General features: G+C 38.7%; 1 protein-coding gene across 8 annotated transcripts; it reads right to left on the reverse strand.

Moving 5' to 3' along the window:
- Positions 1-677: 677 nt before the first annotated feature.
- Positions 678-18,871, reverse strand: LOC112562675 (coagulation factor X-like). Of its 8 annotated transcripts, none has more exons than XM_025236069.1 (13): positions 18,840-18,871; positions 17,727-17,791; positions 16,889-16,977; positions 16,579-16,704; positions 14,864-14,935; positions 13,666-13,772; positions 13,305-13,369; positions 12,889-13,100; positions 9,625-9,808; positions 9,191-9,372; positions 8,460-8,591; positions 3,253-3,416; positions 1,742-2,953 (listed from the first exon to the last, which is right to left on the reverse strand). In XM_025236069.1, the coding sequence occupies exons 2-13, from the start codon at positions 17,729-17,731 to the stop codon at positions 2,777-2,779; spliced, it is 1,515 nt and encodes a 504-aa protein (XP_025091854.1). In that variant the 5' UTR covers positions 17,732-17,791; positions 18,840-18,871; the 3' UTR covers positions 1,742-2,776. The 8 variants fall into 8 exon arrangements, with proteins under 8 accessions (XP_025091858.1, XP_025091857.1, XP_025091854.1 ...); XM_025236067.1 differs by lacking the exon at positions 18,840-18,871 and adding an exon at positions 18,321-18,441; XM_025236071.1 differs by lacking the exon at positions 18,840-18,871 and adding an exon at positions 18,321-18,440 and having other exon boundaries at positions 9,191-9,351.
- Between the last annotated feature and the right edge of the window lie 3,434 nt (positions 18,872-22,305).

Here is a 22,305-nt window from a genome sequence, read left to right on the forward strand (position 1 = left end):
CATACAGGCACACGCACACATTCCTAACAGCTGATACAGGTGGTGACCCCAGGCCACCTCAGCCTAGTACAAGATGACGGCCAGTAGACTACGTGGTAAGTTGAACGAATGAGTTTCGGTGACGATTGGTTCTGCACACAAGCATTGTGTACCTACCGCCAGACCTCAAGAGCGAGAACTCACATGCCATCACATGATCAGATACAGCAAGAGTGAGAACTCACATGCCATCCGTTGATCAGATATAGCAAGAGTGAGAACTCACATGCCATCCGTTGATCAGATATAGCAAGAGTGAGAACTCACATGCCATCACATGATCAGAAAGAGAGAGGATGTTCGATACCTTCCTGAAGATTTCCTGATGACATAAGGCTGCCAAGTGTCTCTGAATGATTTCGATGATCTTACGCGAGAGACTGAGTAACCAAGAGATGAAAGAAACAGTCTTCATACAAAAATAACTTCGTTTAATATGGGTCTAGAGAAGTGACTTTTGTGCCTGCTTCAGATGTGAAAAAAAAACATGGAACATATCGTTTAGAAATGTAAATGGGTCCAAGATCTATGGCAAAACTTTTAAAATTCAAACAACTGTAGGATTCTGACAATGATGAGTTTAAGTGAACACTTTGTTTTATTTGGATGCAGTAATAACTTTAAAACAGATGCTGTACTGGATTTTATTTTATTGCTCGCTAAATCATACATAAACTCTTGCAGATTAAAAAATGTTCCCCAGATTGAAAGATTCATTGGGATGCTGCAGCATACTTGAAACTTTTTAATATCAACTTGTAAATGAAAGAAGACAAAATTGTGAAACAGTGGCTACCTTCTATGCAACTTCTTGACTAGAATTTAAGCCATGAAAGACTTTTCTACATAAATTGTGACATGCATTACCTCATATGTTTGCTATTTTGTTGTATATGTTTGTTATATTGCAACGAGAATGAATTGTTTAAGCCTGTAATCTGTTAATGTGTTTATGGAAAATAAATGTTTAAAAAGTTTGTTCTAACTGGCCGCAGACGCCGGTATTTCCAAGATAATAGAAAACTTAGACAGGTTTCAGGAAAACAAATTTACAACTGTCAATAAGAGGTTGTCTGACGCACACTTCAAGACCGTTAGTCTTGCTATGAAGCGACTAGAAGAAAAGATTGAGGAGGTGGATTCTAGCGTCCATCGTCTTGAGCGTCCGCCTTCCGCCGCCCCTCGCCTCACTTCTTACATCTGTGATGTGGAGAGAGCAGCGCCACGTAGCGCAGGAAAACTCCAACAACAGAGAGAAGAGCGAAGAAGAATCAAGATTTAACGGTCGCATGATCTGTCCGCCATCTTGTTGGCAAGTACCCACGCACACAACATCCAAAGTAAATAAAACGACAATAAAACGAAAAAGGTCGTCATCACACACAGATGCGACACTCTTACACATGTCAGTCACACAGCACGACAGCAGTAAAACAAGAAAAAAAAAAAAGAAAACGAAAATCATAATAAAGAAAACCAGGGGTCACACAAGGCGAAGCTGCCATCATTTAAATTTTTTTTTCATAATAGCAATCATGTCATTGGCTTTTAAAAATAACGTTTGAACTCCTCCAATCCCTCCTTAGCTGTGTTGTAAGTACTGTGAAGTCATTGCCATTAAAGTAGTTGAGTGGTCAAAGTCTGATTTTTGGAGTTTGTCATTGTTATTTGACAATTATTTAATATTCAATAAGACAGGCAGGAACAGCAAGTCGTTTATTATTCGAGTGCTTATAATAAATAAAGGTTCCATTTTTTCCACTCTATTCCTTTTTTTGCCACTCTATTCCTTACTGATTCTAGAAACTACCTTCTGTAACGTCTCTTGCGAACCTAGTTTCCAGCCATTAACAGAAACTCATGAAAACTCTCAATATTTCAATCAGCTATTATTATAACAACGCCTACAAAACAGTAAATGTGAAATAAATTGGTATTTTTAATATATTCACAAGCAGTATAATAATGAACAACGTATTAACAAAATATATAGTAATCGACAAAAAAAAAATTATTTAAATTGTACACGACAGGGATACAGTGCCAGACAATTTTTGTTGTACATCAATATATTACAAAAGGTTAAAACTCCGTTAAAATAATAATAAAAAAAAAATAATAAAAATGAGTCTTGCATTAGTGGTGAAGAACCTGCAATAGATATACTCGTCAATAGAAACGTTTACATTTAGAGCAGTACATATTGATATTTAGTGGGTACTTGGTGGGCAATAAAAACAACAAACCAAACAACACGTCATTATTAATTAATAAGGCATTTATGACCGTGCATGTGGTCTACAGAAAGCTTTCTTATATGTTTCGTAACCGAGACAAAAACCTAGGAACAGAGGTCTTTCTCAGAAAGCCACATTACCTGACAGCTTACGTAACTCTGATTCTTTTACCACCTTTAAGTCCAAAGTTAAGAAACATCTTTTCCAAATGACGACTTCACTCCCCTGACCACGAGCGTGTATAACGTGTGTCTGTGATTTACTTTGTGTGTGAGTGAGTGTATGTTGTAGAAGTGAGCGTCTGTTATATGCCAACATGGGAGCGTGGTTGTTAATGATGTAGTTTATGTAGGATGTATGTAAAGCGCTTTGAGCAAATCTTTGGAAAGGCGTGATATCTATCTTCAACATTATTATGGGCCGCTCATTATCTTTTCTTATATCTTTATGGACGAACAGGTAGACCGAGTGTGTATGCCAATGCTGTTGATGTTGAAAGTTTACAAGTGTTTCAAAAATTGTATTGTCTCGTGGATCCAGTCACGGTAATACGGAACCGAAGCGTACGCATTAAAATATCCTCCACATTTGTGACCGTGTGAGACGATACCAAAGATTGTGTAACGTTCATCTCCTCTGGTTCCCAGATTCGCGAAAAGTGGACCACCAGAATCCCCCTGAAAGTTTATAAATAATCTCAGAAAATAGTTGTTTCACTTTGCAATTATAGACATTGTGTACATGAATATTACACCAGCCCGTGCTGAGTCTGATGTACTAGGAGTTCTAAGTACATTGCAAACAGACAGAAATGTATCTTTACTGTATAAGTAAACTAGATGACCATCTGTTTAACAACAACAAAGAAAGCTGATAACCTTCCAGCTTATTTTATCAACGAAGGGATCTGCATCATCTGACGGCTACGACTAAAACTGTGTTACATTACATTGAGTATGAGTACTACCTCTCTTACCTTGCAAACACCTTTTACTTCTAGATCATCGTCAATTGAGCATATTGTCCCCTTGTGCAAGGGATTTAGAAAGCCATAAAGTCGGAGCAGTTTCAGACAGTCGCTCTGATTTAGTACAGTTACTTCCAGTCTTTGCTGTACCTCAGGATATCTTGCAGGTTCCTCTGTAGCAACAATTCTTACGACATTCGTATGACGACAGATGGTAGATATAGATGTCACTGACACTGTCTCTCTCTTTAAGTATAAATATATATAAGAAACTTCCCCACTTTTTCATGAAACGTTTTCTAGTCGTCACGTCTTGGACCCCAAATGCTCTAGTTTATGGTGAGTGTGGAAGATACCCGCTTAAATATGTACATACACAAGATTCATGAAATACTGGCTTAGAATAACTCATCTCCCCTAGAACCGTCTACCCAGGAAAGCACAAGTCATGTTATAAAAAGTTCCTTCAAAAGAATAAAACAACCTGGCTGAATCATACAATCATACACTCTACCAATTTGGTTTTGGTATTGTTTGGGAAAATCAAGGAGTTGAGAATGTAAAACTATTGTAAAGGTGGTTAAACTAAGGCCTATAGAGTGTCATCAACAGGCCTGGCACAATAAACTCACCAGGCTGTAGAGACACCTTAGTCAGAGTTACATGAGGCATAACCAGCCTCAACTGTCACAAATTTAGGTAATTTCAACACAGTTTTCTACGCAATGTCCTTTTTGTTTCTGTGATGAGACTGAAGTTCACTTTGTGCTTGTTTGTCCTTCATATACTGATTTTAGAGAAGAGTCTATTCCACCCAAGTTCTATAAATATCCCTCCTCATTTAGATTAATAATTGTAATTATGGCTAATAATAATCCAGGGTTTACACATCGCTCCGCCTTCTACCTGAACAAGTCATTAGAACGGAGGAATAAAAATGTGACACACTAGTCTTTATTTGTTCAATCTTGAACAGGTATAACCACAATACGTTTTTTTCTATTTAATAAACTAGCAATGTTGCAAATCATGTGATTTCATCATCTTGATATGGGCTGACGGCCAAATGAATAAAAGTGTTCGTTCGTTTTCTTTCTCTCTTTCTATATATAGAAACTTTGAACCTGAAACTTATAGTTTCAGTAAACATCACTTGTTCTCCTGCTTTAAACTCAGGACGATGGCAAGATGACGGCGACAAACCTTTCTGTACCTCAGTCAAACACCATTATGATATGTAGAGGCAAAAAGGTTGACAAATTTGTGATCCACTTTGAAATACAGTTTTCATAAAACACTATCCGACGTGCAAGGGAAAAAAACGACTGGCACACAATTTTTCGTTATTTCAGTATTTACTGTAGTGTAATTTGGTGATTTGAGATTATAGGAATTCATTTTGTAAAATACTCGCATTGCGCCCACAGCAGAGATGGCATGGTCCCAAGTTCATCCTGCTACATCTGCGTTTTCAGTAATAAATAAAATATAAAAGGGAGTTTCCACAACTGTTGTGTACAGTAGTGTATATTCACTCTAGAGACAACGACACGTCTGCCAGGAGGGTAATCACTGACACACAGACTCGATTCCATGTCACCAGATGTGGCGAAGTGTATTTGTAACGATTCGCGATTCAAGCGAATGGATTTGTTGTTGTTGTTGTTGTTGTTGTTGTTGTTGTTGTTCTAGTTGGGTATTGTCTGTGATACCAAGGGGAGAGCAGACGCGCGAATGCTGACGCAATCTTCCTTTACGTCATTCAATGGGGGTTTTGACGTATGACGATTGGTGACGAAAACTACAAGTTAGTCGGTAAAAGATGTGATGGTATGGTAGGTTGGTGAAGCACTCGACAGATTAGAGTATTGAATGCTTGCGAGGTTGTTTTGATTGTACGGAGTGGGATGCTTTCTATAATTCATGAGATTGTCTGGATGAGCTGAAGGATGTTATTTCGTCCTCTATTTATGTGTTGATTCCGCGATACCTACAAAAACCGTTAGAATATTTCCGACTAACAAACCATTAGTAACAAGCAGCTTGAAGAATGTACTAAAATAACTAAATGTATTTTGTAGTTTTTTACCTTTGATGCCTTGGCCAAAAGACAGTGATCAAGAGAGCTAAAAGAGAGTATTGCAGTTTATCAAGTGTGTGTGACAGAATTGCTCAAGCAGGTTAAGATAACATGTCGTCAGGACCAGGGACCTTTGGGCGTCTTGCATTATGTGTTGTTCAGTTGGGTTAGTGGTTCAACAGCTCTTTCAACTTTATCTCTCGACTCAGGACACATCCCATCACTATCGTCCCATTCCACAAGAAAGCTAATGTTAGTACACATTTTGATTTTTGGCCCATAGAACTAATTTGCCTCGGAAGAAAACCCTAGAGAAAATTGTCAAAAATCTTATCCTAACATCTGTTGATAGTAAGTTGGACCCACTGCAAAGAGAGACGAGTGGACGTGTGCCAAATGTTTTTATGAACACACTGTATAAACATTTGGAAAAAGCACGACGCATGCTAGACTACTTTTCGCCGATTTTAGTTCTGCATTTAATACAGTGCAACCATATCTTGTAGCTTTGAGACTGATTTCTGAGTTTGGTCTTCCACAACAATTGGTTGTGTGAATAGTGGCTACTTTGACTAGCAGAAAGCATATTTAAATAGTTATTATTCTGGTAATGTTATGACAGGTACCGGATCCACACAAGGATGTTGTCTATCACCCCTGTTATTTATCATGTGCACTGAGAGCAGCAGATGTACGGACAACACCTACATACATTAAGTTCTGTGATGACACTGCATTGTTGACTCTTTTGTGGGAAGATAAAAAGATCATGGAATTCCTTTACAAATTTTATGCTGTGGTACGACGAAAACTTTCCGGAGTTAAATGTAGATAGCACAAATATATTACTGTTAACTATAGGAGAATCAAAGATGGTTTTGTTGCTGCCAGTGATAAGCTGTAAACCTGTGTGAACTCCCTCAGGTACCTAGGCACCGGTTTTGATTGCCATCTCGAACGGAATATAAACACAGAACATATCGACCGTTTCCAAAAATCGTTTTTTAAGTCTTCTATCGTTTTCTGTATGCTGGTTCCTCAGTCTGCACATCACAGGAATAGTCTCAACACTACTGTCAACACATGTTCTAAGATAATTGGTATCAGAGGGATTTAGCCTCGCTATTTGATTTCCAACTAATCAGGAAAGCTTCCCGCATTTTGTCAATACCTGAACATGTACTACAGGAAACATTTGTGTTATTGAGTTCAGGTCAACGTTATACCATACCTGTATGTAGCAGCAATAGGTTCCTGAAATCGGTTTTCCCATCTGCGTTCCAGCGCATAATCACAAATGAATCGTCAGTGGTGTGTGTGTGTGCGCGCGTGTGATGTTGTAGGTGTGAAAATGAATGGATGCCCTTGGTAAAGTTTTTTTTTGAAGATACTGTCACTTGGTCATTGTCATATGATAACTAGCACAGGGCTGTAGTGTTGGTGTCACGCTCTTGCTTCTCTGAAAGTGGAGCAGACAGGCAGACAGACGGATAAGTACAAGGTAGATGACTGAATAGATACCCGTCCTTTTCTTTGTCAGAAGAAAGGGTCAGCCGGTGTGAGATCGCTCAAGGAGGGAGACCGGCGATGAACTCGCCTGTAGACCGAGCCGTTCAGGTTCCTAAACACTGCCAAATAGGACAGGTCAGTCGGGTCATCAACCTCAGGTACCTATCTAGAGATGGGGGATTGGAGAGAAATGCGAAGTAATCGAGAGGCAGTAGCGCTAGCTGCGATTATGCAGGAATAGAACTCACTCACCGCACATTTAACAGTGAAAGTTAGACAGGGGGCACTTTAACATTACGACTTAGAAATTGCAGGCGCCGCAATAAGTTAACCTAGGGCAATGAAGGTTTTCTAGAACTTGGGTGGCCATAGCTGTCTTACACTTACGTTGATGTGCGATTAGCTGCGGATCACAGATTGGGTTCGTAGGAAGTCAGAGACCACCTGTGTATCACGTACTAGCCAAGTTGTGATTGGTCATTGCCAGTAACGGAATGGTAGAGAGTGTTAGTATGTTATGTCAGCCAATCGTGAAAGTTGAAGATTGCCAGAGATGCGAATTTAACATCGCGTCCGTCAAGGAATTGTTGTCTTCGCACTGGATTCTCGACGAAGAAGGTTGTAAGAGATCTGTTCAAAGCTGTTCAGGTTCTTCACTGTGAGTCTGTCTTGGAATCGTGAGCGCTCCAGCGCAACTGACTAAAGAGGTGCGTAAAGAACACACTGTATTACAGAGGGCTCAACATCTTCATCACCAGGAGCTGTTAGGTCGCAGACAATAGAGGATGAGGCTGCGAGATAAGCTCAAGACAGCAGTCCGGCCTAGAGGGACGAGAGAGACACCTGGTGTCAGCGCTCGTGAAGTAGGCAACAAAGTTAGACGGAGTGACATCAAGCGATTCTCAGACGTCACAAACATCGGAGCGCCATCTATCTCGCACGAGAGTGTGAAGAGCGAAGTGGCGAGTGTGTGTTAGACGAGAGTAGTGTGCTAAGTGTAGTAGTTAAGCTAGTGGCTCACGATACATGGACTACATATAGGGCAGTGGACGGGACACGTAGAAAACAGTCATATTTGAATGGAAACATGGTATCATTAGCATATTGATTTGTAAAACTCTCGATAATTAATAGCTTCTTTTTTACACTAAATTCTTTTGTGTTGTTGTTGGGGAGGTACACAGGAGGCTTGAGCCGTTTCAATCTTTGTTAGCAATTTAGTGTAAATGTGGGCGTACACGTAAATGTCGGTGTGAGATGGTATCGAGAAAGGCAAACACAATCTCTGACCATCTTCCCGTGCTCATTCTAAGGAGTTCACGACATTTTTCACTTGCTTCTATCTTTTACATTTGCTAATATTTTCTTATATTTACTCATATTTTCCCTGTGTAAAAAAATTTCTTACTAGATATTAATACAGTAACTGAGCATCTTTCCTATGTTTGAAATGCCCATCGGGACTAATAAAGTTTGTGATTGTCATTGTCATAACTCTTGAATAAGATTTCATTTCATTCTACACATTTTGGAGAGCTGGCGGTCTCTCCGGATACTTGGCTTTCCCCTCTATTTTCCCCCACTGCTTCTTACAGTACAACACTATCCAATAAGCTCAGTCACTTACCTCTCGTTCGTCCCCATCCTGCAACAATGCCCTTCTTTGGTAGCTGGGTGCTGGCATGAGGGTGACACACTTTCATCACTAGCTGGGTGGGATGTAACGGCTCGGCCAGTTTCAATAAGGCAATGTCGTTTGCTTAAGAATTCCGACAGTTACAGTTGGGTTTGCAAATTATTCAAACTACTGACTTCAAATACAGTAATGCGGATAGTTTTATCGCTTGTAGTATAACTTATTGCATTTTTATCGCCATCCACACAACACAATCGTCTATAAAATCTTTTTTTAAAAATTATTTGTATCAATCATCTCTTATGATTGATTGATTCATTGACTGTGAGTAAAAAGGAATTCATTTGTTTCATCACACATATATTAATTTATTGACGACCTACCTCATAAATCTAGTGCATTACTTATAAGTGTCTGGATAAGTGCAATAAAGGTTTGACAAAAATGGTATTTGAGATAGAAGGTGTGACCGACTGGGTAAAAACACGCTTTGACACATACATTTCAGGTGAATAAATTTCATATAGACATTTTAAATGTGAGTGACGTTTGGAAAACAGTAGATTGTATGTGTGTGTGTGTGTTGTCTTGGGTTGATACATATTTTATTATTGTGAAGTGCAATGCGAATTTATGAAATTGTGCTATATAAATCAAAATTAGAATAACTTTTAGTAATAAAATCATATTCTAATGTAAACTGGAAGAAGTATAACACTCACGCATATAATATATATTCCTGTAGTAGTGTCTGTGTATTCGTGCTGACGCGACACTTCTGTTCTGCTGGAGATAGGAATAAACTGAAGTATGCTCCCACTCACCGGCAATGACCACAATTCCTCTTGTGTCTACCCGTCCTGTGCTGCTGTTGATCGGCAACCTGCAGAAAGCGCTGACTTTACTGGAGAAAATAAGTGTTTTTAATTGTACGATATTTTTTTATTCTTCTCAAAACAACAACAACAATGTGCTATTAAGTAGCAAACTATACAAAGTTTAAAATAATTTATACTTTTTAAACCTATCGATAATTAGCTTTATTGTAATGGTGTTAGTTTAATAATAGTTTAAATTAATAGTTAATAATTAATAGATTAATCATCGATCTTTTCGTATTACACAAAATACATATTTTCAAGTAAATGACCATTACATGTCGATGCAGTGTGCCGCCGTTAGGATGTGGTTGTAGTCCCAAATGCTGCCTCCACATTTCATTGTAATGAGACCGCTTGAAATCTGCAGCTTCACTACCCACGGGTACTGTCCACGTTTTGCAGGCCGACCACCCACAATTTTAGGAACAGGGTACAGCTGAGACTGACCACAGATGGTGTCTGTAACATATGACAAGCAGAAACATAAAAATTGTTACTTTATATTTTATGCTGACTACAAAGGGACTGTGGACTAAGTACCGTACGCACTCCCAGACTATTTACACATAAAACCGTCATTATCCTCCATCTCCATAGTCCATCGCTGTACTCATTCTACACATGATTATCACCTGTCACATCAATGTCATATGACGCACATGCACCAATGAAAAGTAATGTGGTACAATAAACTATAAAATATAGTGCATTTTCTATTTAATTCTACAGTAATAACACATTGTACAGGGTTACCAGTTTTGTAATATGTTCTCGTCTTTCACCATAATTTGGATGTGTACGACATTGATTTTTACAAATAACGAGAAACTTTCTTTGAAACAGGTTACAAAGTTAACCAGCGTTTCACACTAAAACAAGGCGAAGCTCCAATTTTCAACACATGAGTTTATACAGCCCTGAAGTAATTTTAACAGATGAAAAACATCTGAAATATATTTATCGCTGAGTGTCAGGAACGCTCTTTTATAAAATCTCTTTCTCACTCTCTCAACACGCACGCGTTCCCTTGCGTATTCTTTCAAACATAAAGCACAAAGATTTGTCGTGGAAATAAAAATAACTTTAAATCAATCCAACATCAACTAAATATATACATATAGTCAGTAGATCTTCCACACAGCGATCTTCAACTCCATACGGTTCTCTTCATGTCCCAAGACGACATACACATGTTCCTTTCAATATTCTACGAACTGTCTAATGTTTCTGAATATTTCATTATAGTCTTACTTACTCACATCCACAATTTCCACGTCTACGTAAAATCCTCACTCACGATCGTTCAGCGGAAATCACATATACGTTCCACAGCTTATTAATAATAGGTGCTGACTCAGCAGACACCTAACAGACGACTCAAAATATATTTGCTGGGGGTCAACACATGACCCAGGCACCACAAATAAATTCCCGGCACCACACAGATACACTCCAGGAAATCACACAGATACTCCCGGCACCACAAATATACTCCAGGAAATCACACAGATACTCCCGGCACCACAAATATACTCCAGGAAATCACACAGATACTCCCGGCACCACACAGATAAACTTGCAGGGATCGATACACACACAATATCCCAAGCGAACACCACACACACGTTACATCCGCCTTTCTTCCCTGCTCACAGCCGTCTGCTCTCTTCCAAAAATTTTTCCCTTGCGTCTCTATCCAATTACGTCACTTTTTGCGTCATAAAATGACGTCGGGTTCTGACGCGAAACCACGACGCAATCAACACTCTTAAATTCAAGGCAATAATCTTTAACAAAATGAAAGACAGGGGCAACAACCTCCTGTCCCTAATAAACTGGTCCGTGACACTGAGTTCATTAAAAGCACAAAAGTTCAGGTCCCATTCCTATTTGCTCAACCTCTTTAGCTTCACTCTCCTTTCTGGGAATCGTACCCGATATCTTCTGCCCAAGAGCTTCATTTCTATGAGAAGAACTTTGCGAGCCGTGATCCGAACTAAAGCCTACCGAATTTCAATGTTACAGTGACAGAAGCTTAAGCCACCATTCACCACATAATGCATTGTCATTAGGATTCATTTGAAAGCATCGTTTTTAGGTTGTACCGATAATGATTATATAACCAATTTGGTTACAGTAAAATTAAGCTGTTGGTTGCTATGTAATTCTGTTTTAAAAGTATAAGATAAACATACTGAGTGTTAAACTGTAAGATGGATTCTACAAGCTCCATTAAATGCATCCTTCTCCTCCTCCTCCCCTCCTCCTCCTCCTTCTACTCATAATAATAATCATCATCATTGTCATGAACCCGCCGGGTTCAAGCTAGGTCAACAGGGGGGAATCGGAGTAGGTAATTATAAGTGGGCGGGGCTCAGTGAAAACGGACAGTGGGGGAAACCTTTCTGTCCATTTTTACGACTTGACAGGTCACCGTGACTTATAGAGGCGATCGAGAACCAGGGTCGTGGGTGTAAGATGAAGTAGTCACGGGATTAGCGCAGTAGTCAGTGGTCTCCTTAGTATTAGAACGACAGCGTCAGGGCCAGGTAGATTAGGTGACGAGTAGTCACGTGTCTTCTTAGTATATAGTTAGGGGTAGATGTTTCGTCGGGGCTTTTTCCCCTTGTATCCCAGCAGAGACGTATGTCTCTGAGTTTTTAGACGCATGCAACAGGTCTGGGACAGGGAAGCCCGTTGCGTGTAGAACGTACCGCTACCTGCTGGCACTTGCGGTCTGGTGGTAGAGTGGTGAGAGGTGCAACGACACGCGAGGGCGTCAACTGTGTTACGTCGACAGGTGTGTACAGCCAGTCACACATTTCTTCACGTCTGGAAGTGTGTACAGTCAGTCGCACCCATTTTCACATCATCAGGTACGGACCGCGTGTGCGGACACATGTACAGATACTGTCGTATGTACCAATTAGTTAACATCTAAAGTTTAGTCTACGCTCAAATTCGTGTCAACAAAAATTTGCTTTTTTTTTTGCTTTAATTATAATCTTTTACCTTGTACACTGTTTTGTCAGTTGTGTTTGTTCATGCGGGCGAGTGGGACTGATAGTGTGAACAGGCGGGTGACTGAGTGTGAGGGTGGAAGTGGGCGGAGCGAGCCAGCCAGAGTGACCCCTTTCCCCTCGGGTGGTAACACCATCCCTCCTCAGCCACCTCGTTTTCATCACAATCATCATGAAAAACAACAACACCTACTTAGATAGGAATACAGACTGCGAAAATAGCTCTATACCACCCGAATACGATGTAGGATGAAAACAAAGGTGAATATAAAGTTGAAATTATCAATACTGACGTTCTTAATTATTTCTAACCAAATAGGTGTCACTAAACGATTCTTTACTGACAATCTGGTCTTAAACAGAGTTTAGAGAGGACTAATAAACGACTTTATAGTTTCTTTCCTAAAAGAGTGAATTAAATGATTGTAATTCATGATATTCGTCAAGGACAATCTTATGTATGAAAAATACATCAACATCAACAGCAGTTTCCGCAAGTAAGATTGAATTTACACTTACTAGGTGTCTCAGATGGTGGAAGCGGGGTAATGGTTGTGTGAAAAAACCTCCTAATGATAAGATTTTCACCGATGCTGACCACACAGCTTTTGTCCTGTGTTCTCTGCAGGAACGAGTGACCATCGATGTAGGCTCTGTTTATTTCTACTTCTGTTGCAGTGTCACAGCTCACATGCAGGTCAAAGCGAACCAGAGTATTGCCGTCAAGATCCCTAAAAACAAAAACAGTGTATATCTCACAACTAATTTTTTGTACGCTTTCTTTAACAAACCATGCCAGTGTTTCAGTAAGTATGACTCCTGCGCTGCTAAACGTTGTCTAAACCTGAATAAGGTCACTGACCTCAAGTTAATAATGAAGAAAGTAAAGATGACGGTGAATGTGCACGATTATATTAAGAATAGTTTCAACTTACATCATTGCCATCGCAGGAGATCTGATACAAGAGGAAAGGAAACTCGCCTGAAAGATCTTTGTCACCTATAGGACGAACATATAATTACAAAGACCAAAAGTAACAGATCATTAGACGCAAACTAACGGACCATATTATGGACTTCTCAAATTATTGAACCGTTAGTTGTTGTGCACACCAGTAGTTGCTTCTTATTGTATTAATTTATCCACCCGCCCTTACACTTAGTCTCTCTCTTTCTCTTTCTCTCTCTCACATGCAAAGAGAGAGAAAGTCTCATAAACACACAAACATACGCACGCACACATAAAACAGAGAACAAGAACTAAAGAAGCAGCACAGACAACATGCACTCACTGACCCAGTATTCAGCTTTACTGATTGTTTCCTCGTACATCGGACTGTTTGTATCCTCCATGTCAGGCGACCATGGCCAGAAAAATACAATTAGCGCCACAAAGATTGGATCTGAAGATTCAATAATTACCTTCGGAAATATTCAAGATATCATGTTTTTGGAAAAACTGATGTACATTTTTTTTCTAAGATTGGGGTTTGGGTAATTATCAATTTGACCATTAAGTCTTAAAAATTGTGAATTGAAAAAAAGCTGTAAATAATAATGATAACATGCATTTAATTAAAATACATTTAATTGAAAAATAACCGACGGATGTCTGAATATAATTCGAATGTTTCAATCCGTATTTGTAAATAATTTATTATAGATCAGCTTCCTTCTCGTTAGTGTTGTTATCTATCTTCTAGACCACCACGTTCTCGAGTCCCCTTAGAGTTATCTTATGGGAGCACTAGTTTCTGGTAGGGTCATCGTATCGGACAGGTTGAGGTGTAAAGACTAGACAAATGTGTTCAACCTGTCTTTTAGGAGTTGAGAAGTGAACTAACCATTAAGTGAGGTCGTGAAATACTCTAATGGAAGCTGAAACAAGGAACAATCTAACAAACGGTGCCATTAAAGTGATAGTTAAACGACTAGGGTACCACAGACCACTAACCAAGATAGAAGGTATTATAGGCCCTCAACAACTCCCATTTATGCAATCCTCCAACGATAAAAGAAAGAAAGAAATGAAAACGGATCGAGACAGACAGTGAGTAAAAACGGAGAGAGTGCTTCTGGTGTGTGTCCACTTTGCCAGCACCACCGTGTCTGCCATCCAGACAATAACAAAATGACAAAGTCCAATGACAGGATTATCATTTGAGCTAAAAAATTAAAGCTAAAGGTGGAAGAAATCCCAAAGCTGCTGCAAAAGACCTTCTAGAAAACAAAGGCTGGCAACCAAAGTACAGAAGAATAGAATGCTGGGTACACTGCTAGCCTATGGTCAGAACAATTAACTAAAACTGCATCAAAAGTAAGACATCAAGTCATTTTAGTGAGACAGATGAAATGATCTGCTTAATCTATGTATCAATAAGTAAACATAGAAACGTTTGGTACTCCACGTTGTGCTAGGACACAGACGTATCTCACGTCTTATAACCTATTGACTCATAAACGTGCGATAAGAAGGCTGTTGTCCACCACATACCTTCATCGTAGTTCAGCTTGACTCGAGGTAGAGAAGGGAGACAACTCATGACTTCTTCTGTTTCACTTTTTACTGTCAAAGAAAATAGTAGAACTGGACACATGTCAACGCTTTTGTCCACAGCTGCAGCATCTAATTATAACAATGCATATATTTACGTTTATTTTTCACACAACTGTCAAGAGCCAATAGTACTGATGCTTATGTCATGGAATTAGCTTTGGAGAAACTCTAGGTGACTGGCTTCTGTCTCCATCTTGATGGAAAACAAAAAATCTAACGCCTCGCTTTGCTGTAGTTGTTTATCCCCTTAGACTATCTTTTCCATCATCTCATGTGCAGGAGGACAAATAACACTCAGATGTGAATACAGCCAGCAAAAAGAGCTCTATACCACCTGAGTACGAGGTAGGAACAAAAACAATTAAAACTGAATAGTACGTAGGGTTTACATTATAACTACTGGTGTTCCAAATTATTTCTGATCAACTACGGGGTCACTAAACGATTGTTTACTTTAATTGCGTCTTGAACATACTTTAGAGACGATTTATATTTTCTTTTCCAAATGAATGCAGAACATGATAATTTTACATTATATATTATATTACATATTATATTACATTATATTTATCACATTTTTCAAGGACAATCTCAAGTATGACAAAAACATCATTTACAACAACAACAACAACAACAACAACAACAACAACAACAACAACAACAACAACAACAGATGTTTCTGCGAAAAAGAGATCTCGCGAATAGTACTGATTTGATACTAGCGAGGTACTGAAACAGGAATTGAAACGTCTTTCGTAAGGATTCCAGAAAAATGAGGTTGAAACAAGTGCAACTTCGGAGAAGTTTGAAATTAATAATAGTTTGAGGCATTCAAAGATTTGTCAAAGTCTGTACAGACTGACGGTATCTTCTTTGTGGTGAAGATTTTGAGTGTGGAATAGAAACACTTTATTCTGTCATTATATTCAACTAACGTACAGCCAATTTATCTTATCTCCAGTGTTCTTTCATTGAATTTAGAATAACAATGGTAATGTGGATTATGTAGTGGAGATGGGATTGGGGCAACAAGTAGAGACTATTTCTACCTCTAGCTTCATGGAAAGCGAAACTCTAATGATACTCTTTGCTGTAGATGTCTTTTCGACACTTAGATGTAAACAGAGTCTGTAAAAAAGGCTTTTTGCCACCTTAGTACTTAGTAGGAAAAAATAAGCCAAATAGTATATCGGGATTTAATTATGATGTTGATATTTTGTCTCATGAAACTAGGAATGGATAATCAATTATTTACCTACAATACTGTGTTGATCCGGCTTAAGGACGCTTTTATATTATCGTTATTTTGTTTCCTAAAAGATTAAATAAGTTACTTTAATTTGTAACGTTTGTGAAATACAATGTCATGTATGGCAAATACATTCACACATTGGTAAAAGACATCTGTCTCATCCATGATCTGTCTACCTTAATTATCCATAAAAGTCTGTAGACATGCCAGTTCGCCATCCTCATCAACAACTAAACAACCCCCCTTACATACACCAGCGAAACATCAGTGGCACCCACTTAATCACATTCACGTGAAGATCATGTTCAGAGGAAGACAACGTGAGGATGACAAGAACTGAACCTAGCACCGTTACTTTCATGGCGCATTGAGATAACAACAGTAACAGTACAATACTTACTGGAGTAGTAAACAGAGATAACGATGACCACAACCAACAGAGCGACGATCATACATGCAGCGAACAGGTAATACCACTTGAATCTTTTGATGAAGGTCTTGATTAATGTCTTTTGAGTAGCAGGTCCTGTATCGGAATTGTTGACACAAGCAACAACAGTTTCAAACAGAGGCAGGTAAAAACTTTAGTCGTAAACTCAAATAATACAAATATTAACTGCTACCTGATTAGTCACAGACAAATGAAACACTATGGCTTAAGACTAGTTCTTGTCTTTTAGGGCGATAATATACAGATTCCTAATTCCTACCTCCTGGACGATTTCCCTGTTCAGGACTAGCACTGACGGCGGATGTCAAAGGTCCATGGAATTGTGGGCCGTCAAGTTGTTCATAATGTCTGGAAAAAATACCATGTTGTTTATACTGTCACTTTCCACACCACAATTTTACATGTTATCCTCATTTCACGCATGTTCTATGTTTAGTTCTGTATAATTTCATTTAACGGGTATAAACAAATACTACTTCATATTACTTATACTATCGCAGTGTGCAAGTCGTTCTCAGAGCGATGATGTATTGGTAGATAAAGGAAAAAGTAACAAAGAATCTTTAGCAAAGAATTAGAAAACTTGGTAACAAAATATAGAGACGTGCTGACTGTCACAGTTAAAGGTGGAGTACGTGTGGATGTTAGGCGGCGACACGCGCCTTACAACTCTTGTCTTAGCTAGCTTTTTATTTGTTTTTTAAGTATGTAGCATTTTAGTAAACATATAGAGGTGCCTAATAGACAATACTATATTACATAGTTGTATATTGTCTATATATTACACATGCTGCAGCATATCTTTATGTAACGCATTAGAAATGTGCAAACTCATAGTGATGATGTCACCCTCCGGTAAAGGGTGGATGGCCTTCTCAATAAAATATTCTTGTCGAGTGTTGTCTATTGCTGCTACTCCAACTGTCATGGATTATATACACTGACATTTTCAAATAAATAACTAGATCCATGTATTTCAACATTTTCGATTACATTTAATATCCTTTAATTAAGAAATTCATTTCCTGAACATTGAAACAACATTTTTTTTTACGACTGCTTCTCCCATGATTCTAAACTCCTTTTCTTTTACTTACTCCATGTCTTTCCTTACAGACTTGAATCAGGAAGCTCGGGATGTGGACTGAAAGATCTTTGTCGCCTGTGGATGACACAATTCACAAGATCTTGTACAGGACAATGAGAGCAAACACGCTGCCGTGTTTCACTATTCTTATTTCAGTGGATATCTAGATATACACGAATATGTTGAAAATAATACTGAATAGTGGGAAAAAAGTGGATTGTGGGAAACGACACAGACTCACACTCACTGACCCAATATCGAAACTATTTTTCTGTCATCTTACACCTCACTGGATGTTTTTTTATGGCTCATGACTTTGGCCAGAATAACACAACATACTCAAAATTAGCACTGGTGGTAGTAGTAGTAGTAGTAGTAGTAGTAGTAGTAGTAGTAGTGGTGGTGGTAGTAGTAGTAGTAGTAGTAGTAGTAATTGCATTGGAATAGCGTCTTTCTCCAGCAACAGCAGGACTCACAGCACTTTGCAGTAATGAGTTCACTTGTATACCGTTGTTTGCTATTAAAAAGGCGAGCTCAGTGTACTGCACAGGAAGAGTAAATAACTGTCTAATGTGTGTAAACAGAAAATGTAACACAACAATACACAATGTGGCGATAACCAGTTCCTCGTCGCAAGACTTCAGGAAGACCAAGCCAGGTACACATCAGCGGGAAGACGACGGTGTAGGAAACAAGTCATCTTCCGTTAGTTAGCAAAAGGGAGATAACCCCAATCAACGACGTCACACGATAGATAAATTTAATCGTTTGTTGTTCAAATATTTCATTAAGCCATCAAAGTAAAGAAATCGAAGCAGAACAAAGCCACTACATCGTGTAAACAAGTGTTTACAAAGCACTGTCCAGATACACGACAGTTATACAAGTGGATGGTACAAATCACAGACCGCCAAGGACGTTACACGACACGGAGACCGTTAGTCAGCAACAGCTTTGATGTCATTTGTTCACTCCATAAGGAAAATGGAAAAAAGTCAGTCAATCTATTACAGAGCAACTGCAGGAAGATGTAGATCAACAAGTTCATGGCGATAAAGCCAGAAGAGGTTGTATACAAGAAAGAAAAACACAGAGAGATGGAGAGAGAGAGAGAGAGAGTTACCCTGTTCAGCCTGTCAGACGAGGGGACATCACTCTAATAAAACACTGTACTGTACATACCATGAACGTGTATTGGGATATAAGTTCGTGGTACATACATTAACACGATACAAGCTGTATCTATTTTTTCTACCTCAACATTTTATTTAAAGAAGCAATGATCTTCAAGTCTCAAGAACTTTCAATACTAAAAGAAATACAAATATCTCTAAATATAAATAAATCATGATCTTTGATTCGCGTAAAATTAGAAATGCTTTATCTTGTATTTGGGGGTTCGATATGTTTCACGTCTTTATGGGTAGAATATAAAGAGAATAGTGTCAAACAGTGTCTGAAAAATTAAAGTACTTTATGAAGTGACTTGTCATAACGCCGATTAGTGTCAACAGACCATAAAGACTGTCAACTGTAGTGAAAATTAAAGGACTGCATGACCTATCTTGGGCTGCCTGTGTAAAGATGTTCTAGAGATCAACTTAGCCGTTGTTAGAAGAGAAAGTAATATCTGAGTTTGCCAGTGTCAGGAGTTGCTCAACGCATTTTATTAGACAAGAGGAAGCAGACATCCAAGACGACTTACACAGTTATTCCACAAACATTCACTTTTGGTGTCACGAATGGGTTAATTGCATCTAGGTTTTAAGTGAAACAAAGCTAGTGTTGTAGCTATGGTCTGGTTATCATATTTCATGTGACTTGTCACGTGGCATGGCCACGCTCTAGTTTCATAAGGTCGGCTCGCGGTCTCTCCGCGTTCTAGTCTCATGTGTGTCTTTCTTGTTTGAATATTTAATGTTCTCGTTATGTTCTTTCTCCCCCTCTATCACATATTTATTGGATCTGAAGTTTATTGGAACAGGATCCTTTACAATCAAAAAAGTTGTCTTAAGGAATAACTTGATAAATAATACACTTGTAAAAATCAGTTGAAGTCAACTAGTGGACGTAAGAGAAAGTGTGTACCTTGGCAGCCAGGTGATGGTGACTAGCACTATGTTGTAGTAAAATCCATTTGATACGTTTCCGTGATTTTCAGGTTTTTATTCAAATAGTATTTGAGAAGGCATCAAAATCCGTTTCGATGGCAGTGACAAGCAAGCGTCTTAAACTGCCAGGAAACCTCTCTCGCCATGCCTCAGCGAGTCCCGCCAAAAACTAACAACAACGCCGGCCCTCTACATTGATAACAACTACAATTTCAACTGTAGAATTGAATTTCATTTTAATCATTTCTTATTTAATGAACGTCACCTTTATTTCCCTTTATATTAGATTAGCAAATATTATTCAACAGCAAAGTTTGAACGTACGTTTTTTAAGAAAAAGAAGCAAGTTTATTTTGAACAAAAACTTGTAAAATGAAAGAAGCATTCCAGGTAAAATTGGCGATAGTGGCGACCACATGGTCTTCTAAAATAGTCACCTGGTTTTCAAACTACCCAATCAGGATATCAGAATGTAAAGCTTATGGTTTTATATAAGCCTATCAGACAGGCCCGTTCTTAGCCCCCGCGGGGCCCGAGGCAAAGGGCATGTGCGGGGCCCTCACGCCACGATCACACGGTTTTAGTTGGGATCTAAAGTCCCTTTTTTCCTCAGGGATATCTTGTCTTTTATCATTGACAGCACGCTGCATACACATTACAACATAAGCCTACGATTAATTTATTTGTAACACTTTCATATGCCTAGTTACCATATCAATCAAAAGCGCGGGGCCCTAGGCAGATGCCTCGTCCGCCTGCCCCTAAGCACGGCCCTGCTATCAGAGCATTTGGAACAGGGATAATACTATTATATAAACCTACTTTCCCTTTTAATTTCAGTTGTAGTTTGAAATCATGTGACTAGTTTAAAAGACGCTACAGCAATTTTATTATCTGCCAGCAAGGAAAAAGGTCAACTCAGTCTCAAAAGTCTTTAAACATTGCTGTTAACCGAGATAAATCAGATCTCGATCTTTTTCAAATCATGGTTTTATATGTTGAAGGGAAAATTGTTCTTTTGGTAATTCTTCTTTAGAAGTGATGAATGTATGCCAATATTTGGGTATAGTTGTCTCCACAAGGTGTATTTTTACATGTGCATTAGAAGATATAACTGAAAAGGCTAGGAGGGCAGTTATAAGTATTGTTAAACTGTTATGGTATATTAGTCATACTTCACCAAACCTGTTTTTCAAACTTGTTGATGCCCAGATCCACCCAATACTTTTATATGGCTCGAACATGTGGGGATCTGTGTACCAGTAAAAGGGTATTGAGAAGATTCACACCTTCGGAAGGAACAGATTTTTAAGAGTCACAACAAGGACACCTAGCTTGATGATATATGAGGCTGTGAAAGATTCCCTTTGTCTGTTAATGCATCAGTGCCATGTGTTGGATATTGGCTCCGTCTGCTAAGAGTACCACAAGCTATTTAATGTTATCCCTACTTCACGACAACAGCAAGCAAAGATAACTAAACTTTATTAATATATTTTAGTATAAATGTGGTTATGGTATGGTGTGGAAAAGTCAAGGAACTGGAGATCATAACCTTTTTACAAATTCTGAAACAGACTGGTAGACTGTTACCATTAGCAGTGGCATGATGCTATTGAAAACAGTTCAAGATATTTCCAATATAATACATTCAAAATTCATATTACTTTGAAGGAACTACATTGTCAGGTTGAATCACAGAGGCATAAGAGATTGATAACATTTAGGATAGGTATAACTGTTGCAAACAGCAGCTACCTCTGCCACTGCACCAAGAGGGGGTTCCACGCCATCAGTGGGGGTAGTCAAGATGTGAGCCTCGAAAACTTTCTTCTGGGATTTTCTTCAAAACATTGCCCTGCGTGCACAGAGAGGTTCACGTGTCGAATTTGCGCAACACACTCACACCTTATGTTGTGGTGACGTCATGGTCACGTGGCTCACAACAGTATCACGCAGACACTACTTCCTTATTCGCTGAACAGTTCTAACATCATGTCTTACTCACTACGTACGAAGACTTACAGATACTAACATTTCTGTTCAAAATATGCTAATTGTTTTCCTGATAAAATATTCCGATAACATAATAGTTGTTGGAAAACCAACAATTTCCTAAATACCTACACGTCTCCTTACAGTATGGTGTATGATGATGATGATGAGAATGATGATGATGAGGATGGGGGTAGTGGCTAAGATAATGACGACCTTTGCCATAGTTTCTTTTCCTTTTACAAACAAGAGGCATCTCTTATGACACTTTAACCTACTGGGTACTTCATATTTATAGTAGAAATTGATAAGTAGACAGTAAGGGAAGGAACTTGTTCCAAGTGTGCAGTGCAAGGAAACAAGCAAAACAGAAAGCAAATAAATAAAAACCGAAAATAAACAAACTAAAAATCTGTATGCAAAAACGAGAACACCTTTAACAGCGTGATGGTTACACTAGTTCTCCACCACATTCTGTGCTCA

This window comes from Pomacea canaliculata, linkage group LG4 (assembly GCF_003073045.1).
Source record: "Pomacea canaliculata isolate SZHN2017 linkage group LG4, ASM307304v1, whole genome shotgun sequence".
Lineage (NCBI taxonomy): Eukaryota > Metazoa > Mollusca > Gastropoda > Architaenioglossa > Ampullariidae > Pomacea > Pomacea canaliculata.